The 12471-nt window shown below is 36.8% G+C and overlaps 1 protein-coding gene across 3 annotated transcripts in view; it reads right to left on the reverse strand.

Moving 5' to 3' along the window:
- LOC131938320 (annulin) overlaps nt 1–12471 on the reverse strand; it is a 28263-nt gene that overhangs the window by 9430 nt on the left and 6362 nt on the right. For 2 of the 3 annotated variants that reach the window (XM_059296328.1, XM_059296329.1), the window contains exons 2-13: nt 7661–8018; nt 6780–6992; nt 6169–6266; nt 5321–5480; nt 4531–4649; nt 4121–4228; nt 3519–3693; nt 3071–3209; nt 2455–2558; nt 1653–1815; nt 1458–1537; nt 1218–1300 (exon numbers count right to left, since the gene is read on the reverse strand). In XM_059296328.1, the coding sequence (XP_059152311.1) occupies nt 1218–1300; nt 1458–1537; nt 1653–1815; nt 2455–2558; nt 3071–3209; nt 3519–3693; nt 4121–4228; nt 4531–4649; nt 5321–5480; nt 6169–6266; nt 6780–6992; nt 7661–7802 (1584 nt within the window). In that variant the 5' untranslated portion in view covers nt 7803–8018. Of the gene's footprint in view, nt 1–1217; nt 1301–1457; nt 1538–1652; nt 1816–2454; nt 2559–3070; nt 3210–3518; nt 3694–4120; nt 4229–4530; nt 4650–5320; nt 5481–6168; nt 6267–6779; nt 6993–7660; nt 8019–8109; nt 8209–12471 lie in introns of those variants that run through there. The other variant, XM_059296330.1, reaches the window with a different exon arrangement.

Raw genomic sequence — 12471 nt, forward strand, 5'->3', positions numbered from 1 at the left:
ATAAAACAAGACAAACTCAGCTCAAACTTTCCCCCAATATGTGTGTTCTCCTGGTCCTGCTCCACATTGAAATCTATGTCCTGATGGTACAAACACAAACAAGATGATATAAAACAAGACAAACTCAGCTCAAACTTTCCCCCAATATGTGTGTTCTCCTGGTCCTGCTCCACATTGAAATCAATGTCCTGATGGTACAAACACAAACAGCATGATATAAAACAAGACAAACTCAGCTCAAACTTTCCCCCAATATGTGTGTTCTCCTGGTCTTGCTCCACAGTGATATCAATGTCCTGATGGTACAAACACAAACAAGATGATATAAACAAGACAAACTCAGCTCAAACTTTCCCCCAATATGTGTGTTCTCCTGGTCCTGCTCCACATTGAAATCAATGTCCTGATGGTACAAACACAAACAAGATGATATAAAACAAGACAAACTCAGCTCAAACTTTCCCCCAATGTGTGTGTTCTCCTGGTCCTGCTCCACATTGAAATCAATGTCCTGATGGTACAAACACAAACAAGATGATATAAAACAAGACAAACTCAGCTCAAACTTTCCCCCAATATGTGTGTTCTCCTGGTCCTGCTCCACATTGAAATCAATGTCCTGATGGTACAAACACAAACAGCATGATATAAAACAAGATAGGTCTCAAACATCAGCAGTCACCCACATTACAAAGATGAGTGGCTCCACATTGAAATCAATGTCCCATGGAAGCAAGCAAAAACCACTGCAGTGGACACACATACATAGATCAAAAGCTAGTATGTGTAGTTTGTTCCGTATAAAATAATATAAATAATTAAAATTTTACAATGTGTTCTGTTTAATTATTAAGTTGTTTTGCTGCCTCATTTTTGTAAGAAAATGTAAGGTTTTTATATAATTTATTGCTTAGTTACATTTTTATTTTTAAGACAATGTTATTTAATAAAAGTTAATATATGATATAATAGCAGTAAACTGAAAAAGAATTGCATGGATACACTTTGCAATAGTTTGTTAACTTGAGATAATAAGTATTGTATTTTAACTCTTGAAATATTTTATCAATCTGTCACCTTATATACCTACATCTGTCTCCATAATTCTAATTTTGTGAGTTTTTCATTTATATTAGTCAATGAAAGTAGATGTGAGCAGGTAAAAGTAGATGAAAATAGATGTGAAATATAGATGTAAGTAAATGTAAGTTTCTTACATTGGCTTTCTGCACGTAGATATCCTTCCTGTTGGAGCCAACTTGATTGGCTCGTAGAACTGCGGCTCTCTCTGCAGCTGAACCTACAGGTAAATACGTGAATTTTTTAACTTAAGACAAATCCATTGTAAATCAAGGTAAACGGTATATCCCATATAATGCACTGACACAAATTTATTAAGACAATGAAATATTAACAAGCAAACAGTAAACAAACTAAAATGTTAAATATTTTTTTACCCTCCTCTTGTTTATATTCTAATGTGATATCCTCTCTTTCATCTGAATTAGGAGCTTTAGTGCTGATGTTTTTGCCAATCCTACAGAAACAGTTTTAAAATCCAAATTACATAACTACTGCTTACAATGACAAAGAAGATTATTTAGATTAAATTAAATTTTTAAATTAAATTTTTAAAAATTCTGGAGACTCACGCTTTCTTGTCGAGGTAGACACACTCCAGCTTGCCCAAGCTGTTGGGGGCCCAGTACATGCGGTCTGCATTGACTTCAGCAAAAACAAAAGGCCCGTCATATGGCAGGTTTACCTCCCCTTGCTTGATGGCGGCAACAGAGGTGGGACCACAGCAGTACACATCTGTAGGATACAGTAGGGTCAAAGGTTACTGGAACCACAGCAGTACACATCTGTAGGATACATTAGGGTCAAAGGTTGCAGTACACATCTGTAGGATACAGTAGGGTCAAAGGTTACAGTACACATCTGTGGGATACAGTAGGGTCAAAGGTTACTGGACATATCTGTAGGATACAGTAGGGTCAAAGGTTAATGGGACCACAGCAGTACACATCTGTAGGATATAGTAGGGTCAAAGGTTACAGTACACATCTGTAGGATACAGTAGGGTCAAAGGTTACAGTACACATCTGTGGGATACAGTAGGGTCAAAGGTTACTGGACATATCTGTAGGATACAGTAGGGTCAAAGGTTAATGGGACCACAGCAGTACACATCTGTAGGATACATTAGGGTCAAAGGTTACAGTATACATTTGTAGGATACATTAGGGTCAAAGGTTACAGTACACATCAGTAGGATACATTAGGGTCAAAGGTTACAGTACACATCTGTAGGATACATTAGGGTCAAAGGTTACTGGACCACAACAGAAAGCATCTGTGCTACCATCATCAGCCTCCTGTAATGTAGCATTTAATTTAAAAAAATGTGCATTACAATTGTGGTGTGGAATGAAATTTTAAAAAAAATCTTACCATCAGAAGCCTCCTGTGGTGTGGCATCAAAAGCCTGCCACCCCCCATATCCAGAAGGCAGATCAGGTCTTGCCATCCAGGCTTCATTCCACACATGGAAGTTCCTGGAACAAATGGACTAATCTTAATTCTTGTTTTTTAATTTATTTTATAAAGTGTTGTTATTATAGGCCAGATAATATATTTATAAACATTATTACATTATTTATACATTGTAACTTTTAAGTTCATGAAACAAATTTCTGATAACCACATTTCTGTAATTAAAATCAATTTTTTTTTTTATTTATCATCTTGATTTTAGATTTTAAAAAGAAAATTCAGCAAATTTCTTTTATTTTTTATTTTTTGTTGAATTTTCTAATTGTCTCAACAACTTTAGAAAAGATAGTTATAGACATCACATTTTTTAGATTGATATACAATTCTATTTCTACATTTCTGTTACCAGAATATAAGCTGGGACAGCCAATGAAAACACTTCTAATACCAGATAATAAAATGTTAGAGCCAATGACAACTTTTCTACTATCAGATAATAAATTGTTAGAGCCAATGAAAACACTTCTACTATCAGAAAATAACATGCTACAGCCAATGAAAACACTTCTACTACCAGATAGAGTCATCATCAGCTGCCTTGTCACTGGTGCCGTCAGCATTAAAGTGGACGTCTATTGTAATTGAGCCGTCAGTGTCATGAGCAGACGCGAAGTTGGTCACACTTCTAGCAGGGATACCCAGAGTTCTGCAGACTTTAGAGAAAACTTGTCTTTAGCTAAAAATATTGTGGGACATTCAGATACTTACACTAGTGAGTATCTGACTACATCTACCAGAAAAGTTTCTGCTTGGATTATCAGCCTTAATCTTACAATGGATTATCTACCTACATCTGACAATAGATCATCTACTTATATCTAACAATGGGTTATCTGCCTTTATCAACAAAATTTAACTTTTTTTGTCTGTATTTAACTATAGTTTATCAGCATTAACATCTGCTAAATATATTATCTGCCTCTATCTATCAATGGGTTATCTGCCATTATCTGAATACCCACTTGTTGTAGCCAGGCCAGAGAAGACCCAACATTGTCCATATTTAACAGACTCTTTAGTTTTCCAATACTCCTCTAGTATAGCAGCCGACCCTGTCCATGAGAGAGGTGATCTACCCCCTGTGTAGTCGCCTGACCAGTTGCCCATCAATACACCGTCATCATCAGAAGAATTTATCTAGAAATGTGCAGGTCACAACATTTCAAAATCAGTTCAAAACTACACCCAAAAGATTTTATCATTTTTACAAAAGAATTGCATATTAAAAAATTTCCTTGTGTATTAAAATTTCAAAATGTAAGGTATTCTATAACATTTATATGTTTACTACAAAATGCTAGTAAACTTTTAAAAGTTTTTATCTGAGGTTGCTCTATTCCATGAAAAAGATTTGTTTAAAAATGCTAGTAAACTTTTGAAAGTTGATTTATCTTAAGTTGCTCTATTCTACGAAGAAGATTTGTTTAAAATGCAAGTAAACTTTTAAAAGTTGTTTTATCTGAAGTTGCCCTATTGTATGAAGAAGATTTGTTTAAAATGCAAGTAAACTTTTAAAAGTTGTTTTATCTGAAGTTGCCCTATTGCATGAAGAAGATTTGTTTACCAAAGCTGAGAGTTTCCTGACCACAGGGATGGGGTTTCCCCTGACCGCCCAGTTGAGACCAGACTTGTCGAGTAGATACATGGCCACATCCAGGACACAGGATTCAAACTAGTGGGGGGGGGGAGAGAGTCAATGAGTGAGAATTACAAGCATTAAAGATGGTGATTTTGGTCCCTAAAGCACACTCTTATCAAGGGATTGATGCATTTTGCGGAATAAACTTCCTTTTCCATATTTTACAAAAAGAAATCATGGTGGGAACAATGTTAGTTATAATCATGATTACACTTAAACAGACAAGTTGTTTCTATAAATATAACAGTTGGTCTAGAACAAAGTTATCTATGCTACACACAGAGTTATCTAACCTGCACATAGAGTTACCTAACCTGTATGTAGAGTTATCTAACCTGAGCAAAGTTCCATGGTTTTGATGTTATTGTAGTTTTATTGCCAGAATAAATCTGTCCATTCTCATTCAGTATATATTCTTTCAACAGATTTTGGTCATTCATATAGACTAGGTCGTCTGAAAAAATAATTATTATGTGAAACCTTGCAACTCAAATGTATGTAAACTGTACCATTATTTATTCAAGTAAATTGGGTAAATTATTGTTACATTAACAGATTAAAGAAAATTCAGGCAGAAGGTTTAAACAAAATAGAAATTTTTATTCTGCCAATATATAGATTTCAAATTTAAATAAGTTAACGAATATATTATTCGAAGTGTCTACTCGGAATAAGATTTTTCGGCAAAAGATAGTTCTGCGCATGCGCAGTGACCTATGGCTAGGGTTAGGGCTAGAATGAGGGTTAGGGGTAGGATTAGGGATAGGGTTAGGGATAGGATTAGGGCTAGGGTTAGGGATAGGATTAGGGCTAGGGTTAGGGTTAGGGTTAGGGATAGGATTAGGGATAGGGTTAAGGATAGGATTAGGGTTGGTATTAGGGTTCTGCGGTTGTAAACACACGCATGCGCAGTACCATCGAAAACATCGCCGCTAAGTCGTAGTTTCTCTCCATTGCGCATGCGTATCGCATGCGTATCTTATTCCGACTAGAATCGGCCTATATTATTATAACTTTTAATATTTTTTATAATTTTAAGATTTTTAAAATTTAGAAAACACCAGTAAAGAAAACAATAAAAAATTAGTTAACTAAATAACAGAAAATTACCAATGAGTTGCTTACCTTTGCACCATGGATTAAATATGACGTAGATGGGTTGTTTGTACTGGTATCTGTAAATGTTGACTTTATGCTCTTCACTTTTAATGACGTCAAGATGTAGCCTCCACTTACCCACAAGGCAAGATGGCGGTGTGGTCACATTTACAGTGATGGACTTTTCCTACAGCAACACATTTTTTAGTAAATTAGTCGATTGTGTTTAATTAAATTCAAAATCAGTATGCAGCTAAGAAAAACAGTAATTAATTGCTGCACTTAAAAACTTACCACATGATATGATGAATTATGATGATTAGGTTTATGTTTTGCTAAAAGTTAATGTTAAATATAATTAATAAATGACATAGGGCCTATATATTATATCCATACTTTATTATTCGTTTTTTCTTATTATTAAAATGTGTATTGAAACGTTTGAACAGAATAAAGAGGCCAACAGGTAGCAACGTTAGCACAGTGGCGTAGCGAGGTTGGGTGTCACACGGTGAGGCACTTAATGGTGTCACCCTCCAGAGGCGTAGCGACCCTTCCCGGGGACAAACTTTCAAACTTTCGATTTGCACCCCCCACCCCTGCACCCTGGACGGGATTTATCAAATTTGCTCTTAAAAGACTATTTAACACTCGAATTAATGACTTAATTAAGTGGAATTATCATTTTTCTCTATATATTTTGCTATTTTTTGCCTTGGTGTCACCCCCCTAAATGGAGTCACCCCCTAAATGGTGTCACACGGTGCAGTCCGCCCCACCCCCCCCCCCCCGCCCCCCACCCCCTCGCTACGCCACTGACGTAGCAATAGGCTACTTATTAAAACTTTTGTGCCGAATAAAAATGGCAGACTAACCTGTTTTGAAACAAGAGTAGCTTCCCATTTACTGGATTTGTCGTCTGATGATAAAAGAAACTCGACGTGTGTTCCTTTACTTTCCAGAGGCTTCTCACCTGAGGTACAAAGTTTTAAACTATATGTACACATGGTCTTCTAGATGACTTGTGTGTTCTACTGTGTAGTGTGTACATGCAGAGGCGTAGCGAGGGGGGAGGGGGGTGGGAGGTGCGGACCACACCGGGTGACATCATTTAAGGGGGTGACACCAAGGCAAAAAATAGCAAAATAAATAGAGATAAACTTGAGGGGGGGGGGGGGTACAAATCAAAAGTTTGAGGGGAGGGGTGCAAATCGAAAACGTGTGGGGGGGGGTGGAAATCGAAAGTTTGAAAGTTTGTCCCCGGGAAGGGTCGCTACACCATTAAGTGCCGCACCGGGTGACACCCGACCTCGCTACGCCACTGTGTACATGTACGGTAGATGTGTTGTATAGTCGTGGAGTGTGTACTGAGTAGTGACTAGACCTACACGTCCAGTATTTGTGTACACGTGTGTACACGTGCAGTAGTTGTGTCTTGTGTACACGTCTAGTGGTAATGTCTTGTATAGCCGTGTAGACAACTTACCCGCTTCAAACACAAAACGTAAGATGTCGCTATTCTCGTCATAATCACGTGATAGCTGAATGTCAATCATGAACTCCTGACCTCGTCTGACCACCAGTTTCGGGGTGATTTTGTGCTTGCAGACATCGTATGCCTGAGTGTGGTGGGCTTTAGCGTTCAATGGAATTTTTAGATCAACCTCCACAACAGCTTGTACAGTTTTGATGTCCGGATCTAGTGGATGAAATAAGGGAAGTAAGCAGATGTACAATTTGTAAACACAAATTAAATAGGGTAGTCTCCCTTCCCCTTTATCATTAAGTCATGTAATTCTCTGTTATTAAAGTCAATGTTCGAAAACGAATGCACATCCTTGTATCTAAATTAACACACATTAATATATATATATATATATATATATATATATATATATATATATATATATATATATATTAGTGTGTGTGTGTACGCATGCATTTTGCGACAACATAAAAGCCACCATCCCCCTCTTCCAGCCAACAACATCATCGACTGTGTTCGATGAGTCATATGTTGTATTTTGTTTATTGTGTAGGCCTATATGACCACAAGAGATATAAACAAGATCATTGTATTTAAACTACACCATCAGTATATCAAAGTTCCATCAAGGGATTATTTGAAATGTAATATATTCTATCTACTCTACTACTCTAAAGCATTATGTGTTAGATTCTATTTCATAGTATTTTCAGCTTGCGACTATAGGTCTTTTTAATAGGATAGGTTATTATTTGGATACTTATGTATATACTTATCCTATATTAACGTTAACTTGAATATTAAAATGTCAAATAAAATAGCCTATTGTGTTCTAGTAACTTAAAATGTTAAGGCTCTACAGTTTAAACAACAGGACGTACCTAATATGATATTTGATGGCAGATCCCGCCTGTAATTGGGCTGAACCCGCCGACCTACACCGTGAACTTGATCCTTTGACCCCTCCGGTTGGACTCGTCCTTTACAGCCTTTACATGGGATGACACTCGATGCGCAGCCCATTGTGGCAGATTATCTGCCGCTGTTCCTGTTCATATAATTTGTTACTTCCCTTGTACCGGACCCAAAGTGAAGTATTTAATCGTTTACTTCCCTTGTTTGATGAGTGCAACAATTCAACTAATTCACTTTATCGCCAGCAATTTCTTGCAATCATTAAAATAACAGCGTGTGATGTAGACAAAAACCCTTGCATCTGTCTAAGTTAACTTGACATACCTGAAATAGACACACAAAAACTTAGCTCAAACACTCGATCAAATTTCCCAGGCTAGAGTATAAGGTAAACAGAAAGCGTGTAGACAAGTACCTGCCATGCATCCTTTAGAAATGCACTTTAATTAAACTAGCACCTCATTATCATCACATGGGTTAAATACTGCTCTAGCAGTGTGGGGTTCTATAAATAGACACACGAAACCCCGATAAGAACACGCCACTGGGACATGAGTTGTATCTCCGAACACAACACGTAAACAACACACTGCAAGGGGAGGGAAACCCCGATGCCGACTCACGCGTACGAGTAAAAAAAAGGGAAAACACGACACATCAATTTTTTCAGACCCGGCAGGGGAAATATTTGAGCTGTTTTCTAGTAATGTTCTGCCTAGGTTGTACGGAATACCGTTAGTTCTATTTATAGCATGCTGTTGCTGTTTTTGTTTATTTTGATAACGTCACCCGATCCCTATCTAATAATGTACATCTAATTACGTAATCCAAACTGTTACTTTAATAGAATTATTAAAATAAACACAATGTAAAATTATGTATGGTAGACCTGCATAGTTTAGTATTCACTGGCACAACACCATGGCACACATATCATGACATAGTTATCATTCTTAACTTTCTGGGTATTTAACTAGGTCTACATTTTTACAAGAAGTACAGAAAACAAAAAATATAATGTATTTTAATTGTTGATTCATTTCTGCCTTTCAAAATTAAAATAAGTGTGTGTAATGTGTGTGGGAGGGGTGTGGGAGGTGTATGTAATGTGTGTGGGAGGGGTGTCCCAAACATGCAGGTGACTTCAAAAGTCTGCGCCCTTCTTACAAGTCAATCCCCCTGTGATGTATGCCGCCATCCAATAAAAACTTTACATCTATCAAACAAGGCGAGACAGCTTTTGTAAGTGTGCATGTAGGTCGGCATGTAGGTCGGCATATAGGCCGGAGTGTCTCTGGTGTTGATAGCTGGGGACATTTCAACCAGAAATGTCGGTTGTGGGATTTTTATCGAATAGTGAACAGAAATAAAGTCAGGTGTCAGTTGAGAAATAAAGTGACACCTGGATGTCAGGTGAGAAATAAAGTGACACCTTGATGTCAGGTGAGAAATAAAGTGACACCGTGATGTCAGGTGAGAAATACAGTCACACCTTGATGTCAGGTGATAAATAAAGTGACACCTTGATGTCAGGTGAGAAATAAAGTGACACCTTGATGTCAGGTGATAAATAAAGTGACACCGTGATGTCAGGTGAGAAATACAGTCACACCTTGATGTCAGGTGATAAATAAAGTGACACCGTGATGTCAGGTGAGAAATACAGTCACACCTTGATGTCAGGTGATAAATAAAGTGACACCTTGATGTCAGGTGAGAAATAAAGTGACACCTTGATGTTAGATGAGAAATAAAGTTACACCTTGATGTCAGTTAAACACCAGATTCGACTGTAATACAACTCAGACATGCACGACTAATACGTCATAATGGACTAACACGTCACGCAAGTAAGACGTCATACAAAACTAACGCGTCACACGGGAGTAAGACGTCATGTCAAGAACTAGCTAACTTATGGGCAGGGCACATTAAATTAGATTAGAAAATCAAAATGGTGCATATCTTTTCAATGATTATTTCTTCGAGAAAATGAATGGTTTATATTTACTAATGCATACCACTGGCCTACACACACACACACACACGCGCACAATCACCACTAGCATAAATTCTGTAGTTTCTAACGACTAGAATCGGGAATTTCTTATATAAGCTGTTCGATGTTTGCATTTAATGTGTAATGCTGCTAAAAATAGCCGTGTCATTGTTTATTGTCTCCTCTAGCGCCGGGGCATTGTTTGTTTTAAAGTGTTATATTGTTATTGTTAAGCCTGTAGAACTTTGCCCATCTCTGATGCACCACTCTTTTGAATTTCTGAATAAACAATAAAGCCTGCTAACTGTGTAGAAAACAATACACTTGTGCGCATGTCAAGGCATACGGTACACCTATAAAGAAAGGGGAGATAAGCCGCCAGCACTGGTCATGACAAGTGCCACAACTCCTGTGTCAGTGAAGCGAACATCAGCAATGAACGGTCGCCACTACCCAATCGACCAGCTTAATTCCATAGTTTCACAACAAATAAAAGTCTAACGATAAAACGTGTCGATGTATTCATTGATCAAGGGGTCGATAACACATTATCTTTGAACACATTAAATTGGTAACGATAGATTATAGGAAACAAAACAAGGCGCCCTTCGATCGGCATTTGACTAAAATATTGATCTGACGGATCGAACTATTAAAGTACAGCTAGCTAAGCTCTAAAAGTGGATGTTCAGATACAGTCATGTGACTGAGATATCGGCAAAAAACTTCTTTCAATGATGTATTTGTTGGTGGGTCAAACAGAAGAACTAATTTCGTCAATTTTGTGCCCCCACCCCCACATTCGATCTTACGGAATATATTTTTATCGGTCTTATAACTGACAAAGACGACTTAGCTAACATTCAATATATCAGAGGTTTGTTATTCATCGTTAATAATTTTTACTATTGAGTAAACCCCATGAAAGCTAATGAAAAATTGGCCAGAAGCCGATGTAATGCGACCTACCAGGTTCGACAAAATAAAACTGCATGATGTACAGAGAATATGCTCACTAAACCAGAAATCCGTTTCATGTCATTTGACAACAGGTGTTTTAGCCATAGAGGATTTGATCATAGTTGGTTGGACCAAATGTAGTTTATAGAATAATATTAAAATACTGTTCTTTAATTTAAATTAATAATATAATTAATACAATACTGTATGACACGTTTCCTTTGAGTTGCCATTAGTAGTAATTTACATGTACTTTAAATAGTCAATTACGTTCCATACAAAGGCTAGTGCTAGGCCTACTAAATTTAGTAACAAACATAAATTGAACACAAATAATGCGGCAAGTAAAATGTTTTTCAATTTTGACCCACTTCTAATGCAGCGATTTCGTTGAAAATTTTCAGATACATTCCACTTTGATGACAATGCAAGTCTATCATTTTTTAAATTTAATTAGATGTTTAATTAGTCATTAAAATTAGTTAAACTGTTTCGAAGCTAATAGAGGATAATAAAATTAAATCACTCGATAGATTACTATATTCAATATATTCAATAGCAGAAGGGGAGATAACTAGCTAGACGCTGTGATTTACGCTGAATGTTTGGTCACAGTTTGTCACCCGTGTATCGACCACTTTGAAGGGGCAGACAACTGTCTTTTTTATATTTTTTATTCAAAGCTTATATAAAAGTAGTGTCAACTTCATTTAGAACTATTAACTAAATAAAAGTGGAAAATAGTAACAAATATAAAAACCTTTATAATAACAAGCTTTTAAATGCATTGAATTTTGGTCGCACATGAGAAATTTTACTTTTTTTCCGCGACCAAAGCGTTTATGAGTTTGTTTATTACAAGCTTTTATTTAACTCACTTCCTCGTCAGTCTGTCGTCAGTCTGTCGTTAGTCTGTCGTCAGTCTGTCTAGACGGAAACGCAGGAGTGAAAATTCGGACAGTTCTACTTGACCGATACGATTCACAGTTGGCACGTGGGTCAAGACATGAAGACAATGCAATCTGAAACTAAATTTGACTTAATCGGATGCCTAATTAATTTTTTATGAATTAATAAAAATTTGGACCGAATTAGTAGGCATGTCTAGCCAACCACACCACACGCGTCATCACCTTCAATAGCTGCGCCATCACGTAATGGCTGCGTTCAAAAACCATTGCGCGCCTACTGAACATGATGTTCAGTAGGCGCGCAATGGTTTTTAGTCATGTAACTCTATTGTAAATAAAACATGTAAAGTACTGAAAAAAAAATTCATAAAAAACGTTTTAATAACAAGCTTTTATGTAATGATGCACTAAAAAGTAGAAAATAAATTATAGACTACTATTTAAATAACTATAAAGAAAAGCGTGGGTGTCTTCCTTAACATTAGTAAAGGTATCCAATAGATACTAAAGTGACCCACGCTTTTCTTTATAGTTATTTAAATAGTAGTCTATAATTTATTTTCTACTTTTTAGTGCATCATTACATAAAAGCTTGTTATTAAAACGTTTTTTATGAATTTTTTTTAATTTTAATACTTACACTTTCAAATAGAATAGAACAAATAGAAAACAGAAGTGTGTACTAAATGAAGGTGTGTGCATAATAGAGAGGTAAACTAGTACACTATAAAGGAAACATTGATTTTTAAACTTAATTAAACACAGAGGCGTAGCGAGGTAGGGGGGTCACCCGGTGCGGCACTTGTGTCGCCCCCCCCCCCAGAGGCGTAGCGACCCTTCCCGGGGACAAATTTTCAAATTTTCGATTCCCCCCCCCCCCCCCGCCCCTCAAATTTTTCTCTATATA

The sequence above is a fragment of the Physella acuta genome, unplaced genomic scaffold (assembly GCF_028476545.2).
Source record: "Physella acuta isolate Inbredline_101_S28 unplaced genomic scaffold, ASM2847654v3 ptg000241l, whole genome shotgun sequence".
Classification (NCBI taxonomy): Eukaryota; Metazoa; Mollusca; class Gastropoda; family Physidae; genus Physella; species Physella acuta.